Here is a 17,873-nt window from a genome sequence, read left to right as displayed (position 1 = left end):
TCCACTTCTATGCTAGCCATGAACTCTAAGAGGCCCAGATTATGAATCATCTAGACAGCCTAGTGAAACATTGAGCTCTGTACTCAGCAGACCATGTGTGAAGAAGGAAAAAACAGTCCATAGGCCCATACTAGATAACCATTAAACTGGTAATTTAATAATACTATTAAAATAATACCATTAAAAAAAAATCAGGGAAATCAATGTAGCTCAGTAGTCTGAGTGCTGCTTCCCATGTATGAGGTCCTGGGTTTGATCCCCGGTACCTCAAAAAAAGAAAAAGAAAAAGAAAAAAAAGTCAGAGTTTAACAAGTTCTACTTTAGAATACTAAATTGGCCTGGAAGTCAGGTAACCTAAGCTCCAGCACAGGGACTCGTACAGTGTCATTTCACAGCTTTAGAACTCAGCCCCTCCTCTGGGTTTCTTTGGAGCCTGGCACAAAATTTAGAGTTTAGGATCTCTGAAACCGCTGTTCTCCAAAGAACATATAATAGGTGCTCAAAAAATATTTCCTAGGGAAGTGAATGTGGCTCAACTGATAGAGTGTCAACCTACCATATAGGAGATCCAGGGTTCAATACCCAGGGCCCCCTAGCCTGTGTGGTGAGCTGGCCCACACACAGTGCTGCTGCCTACAAGGAATGCCATGCAATGCAGGGGCACCCCTATGTACGCGCAAGGAGTGCACCCCACAAAGAGAGCCGCCCCAAGTGAAAAAAGTGCAGCCCACCCAGGAGTGGTGATGCACACATGGAGAGCTGACACAGCAAGATGACGCAACAGAAAAAAGACGCAGTTTCCCGGTGCCGCCTGATAATGCAAGCGGGTGCAGAATAACACACGGCGAATGACACAGAGAGCAGACAATGCGGGAGAAGGGGAGAGAAATACACAAAATAAATCTTAAAAAAAAAAAAAGTATTTCCTAATAGATGAATGAATGGAGATAAGTTTTTTGGTCTTTTCCAAGTCTATTATCCTATGGTTAAAAATGTGACTTCAAAATTATGTTTCAAAACCCAAGATATAGATTATTTTTCTTTTTTGTAGGGAGTGGTAGTAAATGTTTACTTAACTTGGTTAAGGATACAATTCAGCTGGCTAGGCAAAAGCTGAATTTAATGGTAAAGGGCACTTTGCTCCCAGACCCATCCTCATCCCTGACAAATCAAGTCTTAGGTTGATGAGCTATATGATCGATTTGAGGTGGGAGTTGCCCCCTCCTCTAGCTTTCAATCCCTAACAACTGATGAAGGCACATTATTAATAGAATTTCCTCAATTCCCACCTTGCTCCACAATATGACCTATCATCTGGGTTCCTGGTACTGAATTTCTGGCTGTGCTACAAAGCTTGGCACTAAGCATCTTAACATAGGGACTTTCCCTCCAGCAGAGAGGCTTTCTAGCCTAGGGTTTTTTCAAAAATAGGCCTAGCTCTGGTCTAACTCACAATCAAAACTCAGGATATAGGGAGCAGATGTGGCTCAAGCAGTTGAGTGCCTACTTCCCACATGAAAGGTCCCAGATTTGATTCCCAGTGCCTCCTAAAAACAAAACAAAACAAAAAAACAAACAACGAACAAAAAAACCAACTCAGGGGAGGTGATGTGGCTCAGTAATTGAGTGCCAGCTTCCCCATATGAGGTTCCAGGTTCAATCCCCAGCCCCAATACCTCAAAAAAAAAAAAAAAAAAAAAGCAAGTTACCCAAAAATATATACAGCAAGTCCTTTTTTTGCTTAAAACCAAATTTTACAAATTTGTATTTATGCACACAAGAAAAAAATGCCTTGAAGAATACATACCAAGCTGTTAACAATGGTTACTTCTAGGGGTCAGATTGGTAAGGAAGGAGGGAAAAATTCAAGTTTCTACTAATGTACTATTTTCATTTTTACAAATATATTTGCTTTTATTATTTTTTTAAAATAAAGTTACAATATATTTTCTAATTCACAAAAAAGTCCTACATGTCATAAACCCAACTTGTGGGTGAAAGGAATGGGTAGAGAACAGGAAAAAGACAATATAAACCCCGTATTTTGGTTGAGACAATGAATCATTAGGAAAATTTTAACCAGAACACTTTGTACACAACATGTGTTCAAAATATTGCTACAAAACCATGTCTAAGGGGGAGCAGATGAAGCTTAAGTACTTAAGCATCTGCTTCCCACATACAAGGTCCCAAGTTCGATCCCCAATACCTACTAAAAACAAAACTAACAAATGTAAAACCCAACTCCCATTGGGGAGTGGATGTAGCTCAGTGGTTGAGCACCTGCTTCCCATGGACAAGGTCCTGGGTTCAATCCCCAGTACCTCCTAAAAACAAACAAAAAAAAAAAAACACAAAAAAAACATGTCTAGGCTGGGCTGAGATTCCAGACAGCACAGTTAGAATGCTAAACACCTTCAAAAGGAATTTTTTTTTCCTATGGCATTTTTGCCATCAAAGATTTTGGCATGAAAATTAAATTGAAAGGAAATATTAATTTCATATTCTGAAATACTGTTTTAAATGATCACAACACATTTGAACTTAAGGATAAATCTAATCCACAAGTTAGGATCACTGAATGCAAAATGCTACAAATAAATTTGTGCAGTTCTCTAAGTCAGGAGTGATGGAAAAATCAAGGCTACCAAAAATTCATTATATTCCCTTTTGCTTCTGTTTGTAGGGTCACTCATATCCCAGTTTTTAACAGGAAATATTTAATGCTGTTCAAACGGCACTAATACTAATAAAGCATACAATCCAGCCAAAGTATATAATCAATGGTATCTGGTATAATCACAAAGTTGTGCATTCATCACTTCAATCATTATTAGAGCATTTTCATTATTCCTATAGTAATAATGATAATAAACAAAAAGCAAACAAAAAAGCTCTACCCATTAATAATCACCTCTCAATCTCTTTATGCTGCCTTAATATATATCAGTAAAATTGATGTTAAAAAAATATTCAACCACACACACAAAAAGGCACTAATTCCCACCACTTCTATTAGGCCTGACTATCCTAAATGGAATCAAGTCAAAATACTTTAAACTTAATAAGAAGTAAATTTACAGAAAATTATAATTATGCAATACACATAAATACATGCTGCATTGGCTGGTAAAAGCACCACTTTAAAGGAAGGAAAAGAATTTCAACAATAAACAGGAACTGAAAAGCAGCTCCAACGCTCACTGTCACACGTTCTACTTCCTTAGAGGGAACCGAAGAAGGAATTAGTGAATCAGAGAATGTTGGTGAAATTTTCTATATTCTCAATTTTAAAATTGATTTGGTTTTCCTGGTTACTGTTTAGAAACAAAATAAATTAATGTTTAACTTTTTCAACTAAGCCTTTTATCATCAAATTAGCTGTTGTCTATGTTTAAGAGCATGGTCACAAGCACAGAACTAAAGTGTTTCGGGTCATTGATGAGCCTGCTCAGGAAAGCAGCATAGTTAAGCCACAAGAATTTATCTCAGGCCAAGAATCTGGAAGAGAACACATGACCATCATTATCTACCCTGTGATTTTCAGGCAACAGTGGCCTGTATTTACATATTGTCTGAAAGCTGAAAGCCCTAACATTCCTTCCCAGATTTCCCCAAACTGCTTTTACCTAGTGAAGAATGTGAATTTAAAGTACATCCTGAGGAAAAAATAATAAAGTATACCCTGGAAACTTTCAAAAAGTCCAATACACAACCACATGCACAGTGAGTTTGTATGGAATTTTTAGTGAATGTTATGGGTGGAATATGGAAGAAAGGAACTAAAGCATAGCTTAATCTGAAATAACCGTGCAACTAAAAGAACTCAAAGTAGAACTAAGTGGACATAAGCCATCTAAAATGGGGGTAAGGGTGGAGTAGCATGATGACAGTGAAAAGAGGACTTAGGCTAGATAATGAAGAGCTAGTCACAGTATAAGTCAAAAGATCCTATTTAAAACCAAAAGAGAGCCAGTGTCATTTTATGTGTCATTCATACATTGGACTCTCCAACAGTACTGGAAACAACTTTAAGGCTGCCACAGCATCTTAGTCATCTTTGTAATCCCTTAGCATTTAGTATAATGGGTTTGGGAGCAGGGGATAGCAACAGCAGTCACTTAAATTAATTTGGGGCTTTTGAGTTTACAAAGAGCAATTCCACAGCTATTCATTATTCATTCAACAGGCACCTTCTGAGCACTCACTATGTGCCAGGTACTATGCTAGGCACCAGCCAGAGCTGAACAACATAAGCAGTCCCTGTCCTGTCAGGGCTCATAATGCAGTGGGGAAGTCAGACAAGTAAAGGGTTGTGGTTCAGTGTGTAAGGTTGGATAAGGAAGAGAGAGCAATTTATTCTGCCTGGGGTTGTGAGAGAAGGGAAAGCATCAAAAAGGTGACATACAAGCTGAATCTTGAAGATGCTGGAGCTGACTCACCAGGGCCGAGTTTTAAAGTGTCACCACCTTGCCCACAGAAAAGAGAAAGTCTCTTATGAGACCCAGCTGACTCCTATAAAAACCCTGAGGCAACACCCTCATTTGTAACCATCCCATTTTACAGAAGGAGGAACTGTGACTTTGATACTGAGCAAAAGCAGGTTCTTTTTCCCTGATGCACCTTTAAAGCCAAATCCTGAGACACCAGGGTTTCAAAGAGAGAAAAAGAATATTTGGTGGGATAAGCAAAGGTCAGTCACTTTAGACAGCCCCAAAACTGCCTCCCTGATCTGCAGAAATTCTAGTATTTTACAACATCAGGGTGCTAATGAATAATTGGGGTGGAACTGGACACAGGTTCCTTCATTAATAAACATGAAGGGAATGAATCGGTTGGACCTGAATACGGTAACAAAGTACGGTGACTCACAAGGATATAGGAAAGGGGTATACAGAACAAAGATTAAGTTACAAGGTCTATCATATGATATTAAACAGAGCTGGATGGAGTGGTTATCATCCCAATAGTAAATCTACACAAGGGTGAGGTTAAGTCTAGAATAACCATAAACAGGGGTGAGACCACTCTAGCTAGCTTCAATAATTTCAGATGTTAACCTTTTGCTATTTTATAACATAAGGCGTCTATAGAGTGATTTAGTAATCATAATTATTTGTTGATTTTTAACCTCCGGTTACAACTTAGAAAGCAAGAACGCGTAGCCCCAGGGTTCTACTGTGTGCCAGGGGAGGTGCTGGGTCCAGACCCAGGTCACCAGACTAGGCAAAGTTCCGAGCTCTGCCCGGAATCCGGGTGGTGTAGAGCACCGGATTGTAGCAAGGATCTGGAACCCGGAAGCTGGGATGAGGCCTCAAGAAGAGAGACCCTTCCGACCATCCTCCCGGCTCGCTCAGCCGATTTCTCTGGCCCACGTTTCGCAGTCACTCACCCGCCGCTGGGCGAGAGGAAGTCGGTGTCGTCCTCGTCACCTGCACCGAACATCGCGCTGGCTTTCGCCCAGCTGAGGCGAGAAAATCAGAGTCTTTCCAGAGCCTGTCACCGCTAGCGTCGTAAAATGCCGCGGTGGCGTGCTCTTTTCCGGCAGGCCGGTCTGTCGCCGGGATGCGCTGAAAGAGATGAACCTGGCTGGGCAAAGGTGGGGCAAAGGCAAATGGGAGGATCTCGCGGGCACGCGCGCCCCGTGACGTAAGGGCTCTCCCATTCCCGCAGAGGCGGTGGAGCTCCGAAGTCCTGATTCGGGATTGGCCGGCGAAGCAGGGGGGCGGAGCCGGGGCGGAATCGGCGGTCTTGGTGGCGGTCGTGGACACGTCGCGTCGGGCGGGGGTTGCAGGGGTGTTTTGAGGAGTCGTGGGGGGCTGGCAGGCTAAGGTTCTGTGAGGAGACGCTGGTGGCGGGACTCGACCTGGGAAGGTAAGGCCTCCTTCGTCCCCTCTCGCAATTCAGGCACGGGAACCGTCCTCTTTCCCCCGGGATCCTCCTTGCCTCTCCTCTCAGCTCCGCGAAAGGAGAAAGGGCCCGGGACTGGAACTCTGGAGACCTGAGCCGCCGGGCCGGCCTGTGCAGACGGATGGAGTGACCTTGGGGCAGTGCTCGGTTCCTCAATTTCCCCGTCCATAAAAATCCATAAAATGGGCTGATGATCCCTCTGCCTCAGTCCTCTGTGGTCGAAGTTGCTGTTGATTCAACGGGGCATTTGCCGGAGTTATTGGGGGGTGGGGAGGGGGTGGGGAGTAGAGTAGGTTAAGAAGCTTTCAGACTTCAAAGGTCATCTCGTAATCCCAGGACCTATCGATAGGGAAATGGAGAAACTAAGCATTTGAGGGACTAGCCCGAGGTCACACAGAAAGAAAAGGGCAGACCGGGACTGGATCCCTGATCTCTTGATTCAGGTCTTAGCGAGCTGATGGATGAGCAAGAACCTTACCAACCCTTCGGTAATGTGTGCCCCTGCGGAGTGGTGTTACTAGACTGTGGTAGTGTAGTTTGTGTATTGCCACCAAATTATAAGTTTCTTGAGGACAGGAACAAACAGCTCATCTTGGTGTCTCCTGTGTCACAGAGCACATTATGGCCTTCTTGCCCATAATGGGGTCTCTTTAATTCTTTGTTAGATTGAATAATGGAATTCATCCTGGTTACGCTATTCCTTAAGTTACTCTTTTATGATTTCTCCCCATGTGACTCAGAGGGCCCTGCAATGGTCCTTGCCTTTTATAGGTAGCTTCCAGAAAGATAAAAATGCTGTACTATTTTGTGAACTGTCTGGGTTGCTTATTCTCTTTGTTAATTGAAGGTGATTTTACTATTATCTCAAGCTCTCCAGGACAGAGAATGGAGTAAAGATAGCTAGAAGTATTATGTCATAATTTTTGTAAGTAATAGGCAGGGATCCTAAAATGTGGATCAAATTTTTTTCCCCATTAACATGGGTGCAGAGAACAACGTTGTGAGAACAAGCTGCTGGTTCTGACTGGCAGCAGCAGGGCGAGGAAGATGGTGGTGAGTCTTCCTCAGTCTTTCAGGCTTTGAACTGCAGGATTCCATGTACGTAAAAAGTTATTGTCTTTCTGAATTAAGGTATCATCATCATGCTATATAATGATGGACTAGGAATCAGGAGATCTAAATGCCCATTCCAGACGTGTGTCTAACTCCCCCTGAGTTTGAGCCAGTCGCCCTAAACTTTTTGTAGAATAAGTGGGTTAAACCCCAAATCTACTAAGTACTGCTGCATATACAAAGATAAGGCACAACACTGATTTCAAGTTTGAATTAAGCATATTTGTTTGTTTGCTTAAGTGCACAGCTTTTAGATTTATTCATAAAATGCATAGACCTCTGAAGACTGACCAGGAAGCAGCAAGTTTAACAATTCCTTTGAACGTATCAGCCATTTTGCAATAGAGATGACAATGTAGGCTAGAAGTTTTTTTTTTTTTTTTTCAATTTTTATATACCCATGTACCCAGACTAAGCTGTACTGGTGAATAAAATTTAAAATTAATAGTTTAAAGATATAACCAAGTTAGATAACAGGTGTGCGGATAGGGATGTAAATTGGATATAAGTTTGGGATGGGGGTGGAGGTATAAGTTCTGTTCACTCAGTCACTGAAGGCAGAAGAATGTCACAACACAATTTAAGAACTATTGTCTGAAAACCTACATGTGTAAGACATTGTGCCAGGTGTTGCCTGGAATAGCAAAATGAGTATGAAGGTGCCTATAGTTGAATATATAATTGAAGTACACAGATAATCATAATAGTAGCATAACAAAGTAAGTACCATAAGAAGTAGAAATTAAAATAAATAAAAAATATGGATTAAAAAAAGAAGTAGAAATTAATTATTTTAGGATTTCAAAGAAGGAAGAAATCATATCTAGTTTGGAGGGGCGTATAGGATTAAATAATGGGCTTTGAAGATACATAGGGTTCTATCAAGTGGAAATGAGAAATTAGAGGCTTTCCGGGTTGGTGGAGCAGCTTTGGCAAAAGCACAGAGGCAGAAGAGAAGACACAATTTTTTCAAAAGACAGGTGTGCTCCTCTTACTGATGCATTTAGGACTAGTAGTTTAACTGAGAAAGCAAGTTAAAGCTGAGGATTATACATGTTATTTACATACATGCCTTGAACATTTTATTTTAACTTAAAAATGTTCTTTTCCATTATTGCAATAAGGCCTCAGCCTTTTCTTAGAGTTGGTCTCAGAGATCTGCAAACTATCCCTATGGGCTAAATTCAGTCCCAGCTTTTTGGCTTGCTTGCTTGCTTCCTTGCCTTTCTTTCTTTCTCTCTTCTTTTTTTGTTTCTCTCTTTCTTTCTTCTTTCTTTCTTTCTTCAATTGTAGGTTTACCAAAATTATATATAAAGCTTTACTGCAGCAAAGCTAGGCTCACTCATTTCTACCTTGTCTCTCTCTTTCTACTTTCATATTACTACTGAGCAGAGACAAGTAGTTGTGACAGAGACTGTATGGCCCACAAAGCTTAAAATGTGTACTCTTTGGAAATTTACAGGAAAACTTTGCCAATCTCTATGGCATCTTTAAAATGGAATGAATACTTAAAGTCGTTTGCAAAGCAACCTGAGTGCAGAATTTTTCTAGGTTGTTATGAATCACCGCGTGCGCGCGCACACACACACTTCCTGAGCTTTTACAGTTGTCTCTCTCACATCTGACACAAGGTTTGTGTGTATCTGTATGATCTGCCTTTATCTAGTCTTTTCAAAGCATTCAACTTGCTATTCGTAGAAACAAGCACTAGAAAGGATACTAGGAAGGATATGTAGAATAGTAAATATTTACACTCTGGAGCCAGGCTGCTTTGCCAGTTATTAGCTTTATAGGCCTTAGGCAAGTTTCTCGGTTGCCTCCATTGTGAAAGAGGGTTAATGACAGAATCCACTTCCTAGGATTCTAGTGAAGATTATGTGAGTTAATTCATGGTGCCTGTCAGGTGATAAGTACTTGATGTTAGCTGCTGCTATCATTTTTTTTCTCACTTATTCTTTATTGCATTACTAGATACTTAATGAAATTACATATTTACAGTAATAAGCACAGCTGGCATAAATTGGTTTATGAACAAACACAACTGACACCTTCGATAAGTATCCACTGAGGGGGAGAGCAGAAGTATTCCTCCTGTCATATTGGAGAAAAGTCTAGCTAGTGTCTTGTCAGTTAAGTTGGTTAAGAGACTTCTTGGGGATAGTTTGCTAATAAGGCAACAGTGCAAGTAGGGAAGTAGTGAATAAAAATAGAAAAGGAGTTCTAGGCCATATTTATTGTCAAATACCTTGAAGGTCAAGGTGACAAGTTTATATTAATACTTAGCTCAGTTGGAAATGTAATATTTTATTTTAAAATAGCATAATTGATGTAAAAATATTCAAATGGTTCAGGATTATGTGAAGTAAAATATCAAACTTCCCCTAGCCCCACTCCACATGCGTAGCCACTTTATGTTTCTAAGAGCCTCTAGAATCTGGGGTTGTTGTGAAGATTAAGTAAGCTAAGGCACAGTGAACACTCCTTGGTGTACCAGTATTAATCTGATAAAAACCTCAATCCACTTTTCCTTTGGATTATAAATTCGATTTTGAGTTAAAATGAAACTTCCAGACTGAATGCAAAAATGAAATGGCTGCTCTGAAGCTAACAATTATACCATGTTCCTAAGAGTCTCTGATCCTTATTCCTTTCCCTCTTGTTTCCAACTTGCCTTACTATTGATTTCCTCTTGGCACCTTCCCTGCCAAAAAGAAAGAGAAAGAGAGAGAATCATCTCTGAATAAGCAAGTGTTTAGAGTGACAATATGACCTCAACCAGTGGAAGATGTCAGATAAGTCAGTGACCAGGCAGCATCCAGATAACTGCCATCTAGAGTTGGCAGGCCAGGCATGACTGGGGAAGCAGAGAGAGGGCAGTGTTGATGCCTGCACACCCAAGTGCAGACTCAGCCCACTGAAGCCATTATAAATCAGAAGTTTTCAGTAATTTCTAAGTATGACAAGTCATCAAAAGACAGGCACTTCATAAATTTAAATGAAAATGGTAGCACTGCACTGTAATCAGCACCATTAAATTGTATACTTGAAAATGACTAAAATGGGAAATGCTATGTTGTGTATATGTTACCACAATACAAATTGTTTTTTTTTAAGTTAAAATGTGCAGCCTATGCCAAAAAAAATTTTACAGTAGGAACTGGGAAGGAAATACTTTTGAAGTTCCATTGCTTTGAGTGTTATCATATCATGATTTAGGTAGAGTCCCCAACCAGAGGAGTGGCCCATCCTTAGGAATGCAAAGCCCTGCAGAGAAGGAAAGGGTTGAGAAGGGCCCACCCTACTTCTTTTCCTTTACACAAAGGCCCTAGGCTTTTGTGTACAACCTGCTGAGGACATTAAGGAGATGGAAGCCTGCATTGCAAAAGTTAATAATGAGAACTGATTTGGAAAGAACACATGAGGACAAAACTAGCAACCAGTGAGGTGTCAGAGAACCGCTTATAGTCAGGTTGAGTCTGTCCCTAAATAGGTAGTAGAATTATTATTAAACTATTTTGAGTGTTTATGTAATTTTGAAGCAGTTGAGAACTAAAACGAAGTCATTGAATGTATGAAATGGTAGGCAGTGGAATGCTGTTAACTCTACACCCACAGGTCTCCACCCCTCTCTTGGTAACTTTATATCAGCTCGTACACAATCCTGTGCATAATCTTTATTAGTACATTTCATACTCTATTGTAATTATTTGCTTGTTTCCCTCTTCAACCAGACGGGGCTTCTGGAGGACAAGGGTTCATCATAGAACTCAATAAGTACCTAATAAATATTAAATGAATGAATGAAGAGACTGAGTTCCTCAGGGTCACACAGTCTAGAACCCATATCTTACTAGCCATACCATACAGCCTCCATCTGAGGCATTGAACAGCTTTTCTCATTTTTGTTTTCATTCCCTTAATGCAATTTCATTAAATTATCCTTTACTAATTAATGTTTTGATACATTATCTTGCATAATATATTTAATTGCATTTTCCTACTGAATTAAAAACAACAGTGTTTATGCCTCCCATGTTAACTCCCAGTATTTATTCCCAGACAAACCAACAACATTGTGATTGAGAACCTTTGTCTGCCTTTAATTATAACATGAAGGCAGTTAAAGCAAAGCTTTGCCAATGGATATGTATCTGACGACCTAATGTCTTTAAATAAAACTATAAGAGGCTGTATACTTTCAGTGACATGAAAGTCATTTCAGAGATTAATTTTCTCATCATGTCACATGGCTACTAGGTGGCAAACTTGGGTCTAGAGCCCAGAACCTTTGATGCCTAGTCCTGTGACCTCCACTCTATCACAGTCTCTAAAATTCTCTGAAATATTTAAGGAAATCATGCTCAAGCACTCATGGCTAGCAGACTGGCAAGGTGTAAAAACTACAAAAGGATCCAGTAAGAGGAGTGTGAAGGGTACATCTAGTGATTGCTTTATTCCAGGATGTGGCTTAGCCAACAACAAAAGGTGTCAGAGAAATGGAGTATAGGAGCTGGGAGATCCACTCCCTTCAGACTAAGGCCCTTCTATCATTGCATAACTGAAAGACCTTTTCAGTTTGTTTCTCTGACATATCAAATTTGAGTTGTCTTATTCGGACCAGGCAAAAGCATTTTTAAAGGCCTTAGTGAAGAATGTACTGTATACTTGATCTTCTTTGTATAGAAAGGTGGGAGTGGGCAAGAGAAATTGGAGCTTCTGTGTAATTTGCCACCAAAACTAGATATATAAAGCTCAGAAAATCCTCTTGCTTAGCTGCTTCTCAGCAAACCATCTGGAGAAATGAGCGAGATGAGGAAAGTGGTTAGCCTAGTGTTACAGAAGCCTTATATGAGAAGCAGATGTTATGGATTCAGTTGACTAAAGAGTATATTAGCTGTCATTATTCGATAACCATGGCCTCAGTCTCCCCATCTGTAAAATGAAGGAGTTGGACTTGATCATAATTTAATATTTTAATAGGATATATATTTAGCTGGTTCCCAGTTCAAAAGGCACACAAGGATATTCAGTGAAAAATCTTGCTTTTACTCCTGCCCACATCTGACCAGTTCTCCTCCTAGGGCCACCAATATTAACACTATCCTGTGTGTCCCCTCTCCCCTTCCCAGCCCAGAGGTAGCACAGGTGTTTACAAGCAATACGTGCACACTTCCCTATCCCCTTTCTTTTTTAAACAAATGACTGCATCAGTGTACCTTGCTTTTTTCCATTACATAATATACCTTGGAAATCATTCTACATCAGTATATAAGGAGTATCCTCAGGAAACGGACTTGGCCCAATGGATAGAGCATCTGCCTACCACATGGGAGGTCCACGGTTCAAACCCTGGACCTCCTTGACCCGTGTGGAGCTGGCCCATGCGCAGTGCTGATTTGCGCAAGGAGCGCCCTGCCACGCAGGGGTGTCCCCCGCATAGAGGAGCCCCACGTGCAAGGAGAACGCCATGTAAGGAGAGCCGCCCAGCGCAAAAGAAAGTGCAGCCTGCCCAAGAATGGCGCCGCACACACAGCTGACAACAACAAGACGACGTAACAAAAAGAAACACAGATTCCCGGTGCTTCTGATAAGGAGAGAAGCAGTCACAGAAGAACACACAGCAAATGGACACAGAGCAGACAACTGGGAGGAGGGGAGGAGAAATAAATAAAAAATAAATCTTTAAAAAATAAAAAAGCATCCTCATGCTTGTTTATGCCTATAATATAATCCATTTGTATGGAAATATGATTTATTTAATCAGTGCCCTACCAATGAACATTTAGGTTGTATTTTCAGTATTTTGCTGTTGCACACAGTCCTGTGACAAATAACTTTGTACATGTAACATTTCATATATGTGCTAGTAAATCTGTAGGATAATATTTAGAGGTAGAGTTGCTGAGTCAAAGGTTATGTGCATCAGACTGATTATGGAAGACTTTTAGTTATGATATTCTATGAGATTTTAATTGTAAATGAGTAGTAAAAGAGATGAGATGTGTATCATTTTCTTTAATACATCTTATTTTTTATCTCATTATTCAGAGACTAAGTATTATGTAAGGACCAAGTATAAGCAGCCTTGCCAAAATTATGTTGAATTATATACTTGACAAAAGCCACCTGCATCAGAGTCCTGTAGATTTTTATAGTGCAGGGGTTCTTAAGGAATCCGTGGGTTTGAATTGAAATTCAAAAAGACAATATTCTTGTGGGAACGTGTTGGTGCATGTAGTTTGATATATTTATTAAATAATGCACAGTATAGTGTGAACTTAGTAAGGGGTCTGTGGTTTTCACCTGACTGGCAAAGGGGTCTGTGAAACAAAAAAGGTTAAGAACCCCTGCTATAGTGCCTTTCAGTATGTTATTATTCAAGAGCTAACTTGTAAGGTGAATATTTTAAACTGAGCAAAAGGAGACTGTTTATCAAGTACTTTTACCAGTATTTACCAAGTAGAGGATTTGCTTTTTATTACTATCCATGCAGGAAATGAAAATGGAGAGATAAAAAAAGAAAGCCTAACACCTTATGTGTTTTCCAGTGACTTCCCAGGATTTTTGGTAATTGTAGAGTGTGTGATAGCTTTTAATGTATGTGGTACAATAACCATCACTTACCTTTCCTTTTTTTTTTTTTTAAGGAGGTACCGGGTATTGAACCCAGGACCTCATATATGTGAAGCAGGCACTCAACCACTGAGCTACACCTGTTCCCCAAACTTGTCTTTTTGAGGGGCTAGAAACCATCAAGAAGAATTCTATCATCCTCTCATACCTTCTTCACGAAACCTACTAACCTTCCTTCTTTTTCGTTCTCACCTCTCTCATCCTCTCTTTCTCCATGGCTTAAACCATTTATGCATTTTGATCTGTACAATAGCAGATTTAAGCCAGAACCTCTTCATCCTCTTTGTCTCTGAATTCCCTATAGCCTGTGGGACAAAGGGTATTTAATAAATACTTGTCAAATTTAGTTGGGGTAGATGTCAAAGTGATCTAGCTTCTACTCTGCTCCCCTCTGCAGTGCCATAACTTTCCTTTTCCTTGCACAGCCAAGACATTCCTTTCAACCCACCCTATGCATATTTAAAACGGCTTAAGATGGGACAAGAAGCCAAGTAAGTTATTGTGACAGTTTGAAGTCAAAGTGAATGTTTGATGAATACAAGCCCTGGCTTATCAGTGACATTGTGCATTTAGAAGAGACAATCTGATTAGTCTTGATTTTTCTACGGAATAGGTTTACTAAACTATGCTAGAAGATAACCAGGCCCACTTGTAAACTAAAATTCCTATAAGTTACAGAAGACGTGATTATAAGACCTAAATGCAGTTCACTTGGGGAAGCCCCACCTTTCCAAATATAAGTTTTCTTTAGTGCCAGATTCCCAGGGAAAATTATTGCTCAGTTATTCAAATTAGGTGCCTCACTGGACTTCTTTCTGCCTGTTATTTGAACAACTTGTAGCAGGCCCACAGGCTTTCTAGGAACTAACCATGAAATGGGTTTCCTGCAGTATGGTTTCAGAAATACCATAGGATGCATGGTGCTATGTTATAACTTAGATTAGTTACTAACCCTTTCTTATTCTTTAGAAAATTAGATTGTAGAAGAGATAAAATGGACAAAAATATATCATGTATTATGTTTCCATTTCAAGATGGCATTTTGAGCACCTCTCATTTCTTTCCCAAAATCCTAGTGAAATGACTAAAGAAATTTAAAAATAGGGAAAAAATATTTTGTACTTGGAAAACAGGAGGAAGGAGCAGAAATTTTGAGACATTTCAAAGAGAATATGATGCAAATAGGAATTAAATTAAAGAAAATGACTGAACTCATGATTCCGCTTAGGTGAAAGATGACCCTGCCTGTGAGGTTAAGTGGTTAGCCTTCACCAGCATACCCAAGATTCAGAGCAGCAGAGGTTAGAAAGTAACTTTGGGTAACTGAAGGAGGACAAATCAAAGGATTAGACCTATGCCATCCACATAGTATGTTGACTTTAGCGCCCTTTCCAAGTTTAGAGAGAACAGTAGATTAATATGTAATATTAATAATAATGGACATTTCTCAAGGATTTTGTTTAGGCACTGTGCTTAAATGCACACTGCTGAGAGCAGGTGTAACACAGTGGCTGAGCACCTGCTTTGCATGTACGAGATTCCGGGTTCAATCTGGACCAAAAAAAAGCAAACTGCCATGAGGTAGGTGTTTTTGTCATCCCTCTTTTGAAGGAAACACAACTCCTTCTTAACTATTAAGTTATGGTTTCAGTGGACTCCTGATAATAATGCCTAAAACAAACCCATAGGGTAGATTACTTTTTTTAATCCCCATTTTACAGCTGAGGCACAGAGATATTAAGTAATTTGTTCAAGGGCCCATAACCAATAAGGACAGTTTTGCCAGTTAGAGAATGAGCATAGAACCCTGAGCACTTGGAGAGCTGTCATAAGAAAGAGAGAGAGAGTATCTCTTCTTTCCACAGCTTCCTCATGTTTTTTGGGTTGCCTTTTTTAATGGACTATTCAGGATCTGAAACTGAACTTCCATTCTAAAAAAATCAAGGGATCATGGTTAGGGGCAGATACTGGAGTGGTACAGGGAGCAAATCTTAATTTCATGGTCATTTTGGGAATTTCACCCACCAATTGTTTTACATTTCGGCAAAACAGTGCTCTTCCTGCTTGGGGCTGTCTTCCTGATAGTTCAATCTCTGCATTTCACAACTAATCTAGAAAAATAAATTATCAAAAAGATATAATTTCCTTTTCATCCAAGACTGAGATTTTACTCACACAGTAAGTGGAAAAAAAGAAAAACCTTTCTCAAGTCCCAAAGGTGAACAATTTGATATTAAATTCAGTATTAGCCCAGAAGGGACTTTGATTATAGATGGTAGTATGTGAAAATTTTAAGTGAGACCAGGCCCTTTGGGGAACTCCAAAATAAGCAAATGCTTTATTTTAGTTCCTGGTTGAATCTCAACTTTCCTCTTTTTCTTTAAGCTCTCATTTGTTAAACACCCAATTCTTAGATTCTGTGTACCTTGTATTCATAAATCTCTAGAGTACAGAAGAATTATATGCACTTACATATGTAGTTTGATAAATACCTAGATTCTGGAGCCCCACTCCCTGAGAGGTAATTCAATAGTCTTGAGCGGGACGCCATAATTTTCTGTAGCAGTTTGATATGGTTATAAATTCCAGAAATAAATATTGGATTATGTTTATAATCTGATCTGTACCTGGGCATAATTGAGTTATGATTAGGGTGGCAAAGAACAGAGTTGAGTGTTTCTGATGTTGGACTTTTGATGTTGGAATTTGATGCTGAAGACTTAAACTGGAACCCCAGGAAGTCAGCATGCAGAGGAAAGAGAAGCCAGCCCTAGGAAGGAAGGAACCTTGAATCCAGAGAAAAGCAAGCCCAGGAACGTAGGAACCTAGGAAGCCTGAACCCTCGCAGGCATTGGCAGCCATCTTGCTCCAAGTAGACTTCGGTGAGGGAAGTAACTTAGGCTTTATGGCCTGTATCTGTAAGCTCCTGCCCCAAATAAATACGCTTTATAAAAATCAACCAGTTTCTGGTATTTTGCATCAGCACCCCTTTGGCTGACTAATATATTTTCCTTCCAGATATTTTGATAATTTGATTTTAGGTGGTCCTTGGAGCTTTTTTTTTTTTGCATAACAAAAAACAAAAATTTATTTCATTCTTAGAGATTATAATGTCTGATAGAGCTGGAATATAATTAGAATTTTGTTATAATTAATTTCTATTATATTAGAATTATTATTTCCTTTCATAAATGTTTGTTACCATACTTCTCTTCCTTATCGTGGATTATATTAAATCTAACCTAACCTTACATTCTCTCTTTTTGTTTTAAATTTATTTAAGTATAGCACTCATATATAAACATACATAAACAATAAGTGTGTAGTAATAGTTGTGAACTTACCAAAAAAACATATATAACATTATACAGGGCTCTCATACCTCACCCTACCACCAATACCTTGCATTGTTGTGCAACATTTTTAACTACTTATTAAAGAGCATCCTCAAAATATTGCTACTAACCAAACTATCTTACATTTGATATATTTTTCCTCAGTCCACCCTATTTTTTTTTTTTTTTAATGACAGAAGTTGTAAACTAACAAAACAATCATGCACATGTGCAGAATTCCTATACCACACCCCTCTGCCAACATTCCATACCGTGGTGGAACTTTATTATGGATTATGAGATAATATCATCAGACTATTACCAGGTTCATAGGGTACATTTGGCACACTCTTTCCATACTCCCCCATTATCAACACAGTACATCTTTGTACCATACATAGATGCATGAATATTACATTATTACTGTTAACCACAGTCCATAGGTTACTCCAGTTGTTTTTTACCCATGCTTTTCCACATTCACACCACTGTACAATAGGAAGTACATCTGCTCTAGCTCACAAAGGACTCTTAGATCTGTACCATCAACCACAATTCTCATCCACCTTTGGGTTTACTGTGGTATTCAGTCCCTAGATTGTTCTCTGGCTTTATTTGAATTGGCATTTACATCCCTAGACAACCCTTTTCAGCCACATTCCCATTTATGAACCAGCTGTTACTCACTATAATTGTTACCATCAATTATATATATTTCCATACTTTTATAGTAAAGTTATTTAGAACTTCTACATATATTAAATATCAGTAGTCTGTCTCAGTCCTCCTCTTATCTGCTTTAAGAATCTACCACCTACCTGGTCTTGAAGATATTCTCCTACATTCTCTTCTAGAAGCTTTATGGTTCTTGCTTTTATATTT

At 39.4% G+C, this 17,873-nt stretch overlaps 2 protein-coding genes across 7 annotated transcripts in view; one reads left to right on the top strand and one right to left on the bottom strand.

The window, feature by feature from the left end:
- FKBP15 (FKBP prolyl isomerase family member 15) overlaps positions 1-5,643 on the bottom strand; it is a 70,743-nt gene extending 65,100 nt beyond the window's left edge. The window contains exon 1 of one of the 5 annotated variants that reach the window (XM_004452313.4): positions 5,393-5,643. In XM_004452313.4, coding sequence (XP_004452370.2) covers positions 5,393-5,445 — 53 coding nt within the window. In that variant the 5' untranslated portion in view covers positions 5,446-5,643. The remainder of the gene's footprint in view (positions 1-5,392) is intronic. The other 4 variants (XM_004452314.4, XM_071217046.1, XM_071217047.1 and 1 more) reach the window with 4 other exon arrangements.
- SLC31A1 (solute carrier family 31 member 1) overlaps positions 5,621-17,873 on the top strand; it is a 40,131-nt gene continuing 27,878 nt past the window's right edge. Inside the window, exon 1 of one of the 2 annotated variants that reach the window (XM_004452311.5) lies at positions 5,621-5,874. The gene's annotated coding sequence lies outside the window, so the exon portion shown is untranslated. The remainder of the gene's footprint in view (positions 5,875-17,873) is intronic. The other variant, XM_004452312.5, reaches the window with a different exon arrangement.

The sequence above is a fragment of the Dasypus novemcinctus genome, chromosome 8, assembly GCF_030445035.2.
Source record: "Dasypus novemcinctus isolate mDasNov1 chromosome 8, mDasNov1.1.hap2, whole genome shotgun sequence".
Classification (NCBI taxonomy): domain Eukaryota; kingdom Metazoa; phylum Chordata; class Mammalia; order Cingulata; family Dasypodidae; genus Dasypus; species Dasypus novemcinctus.
Note: the sequence above shows the minus strand (reverse complement) of the source record. Positions and strands in the feature narration are given on the sequence as shown.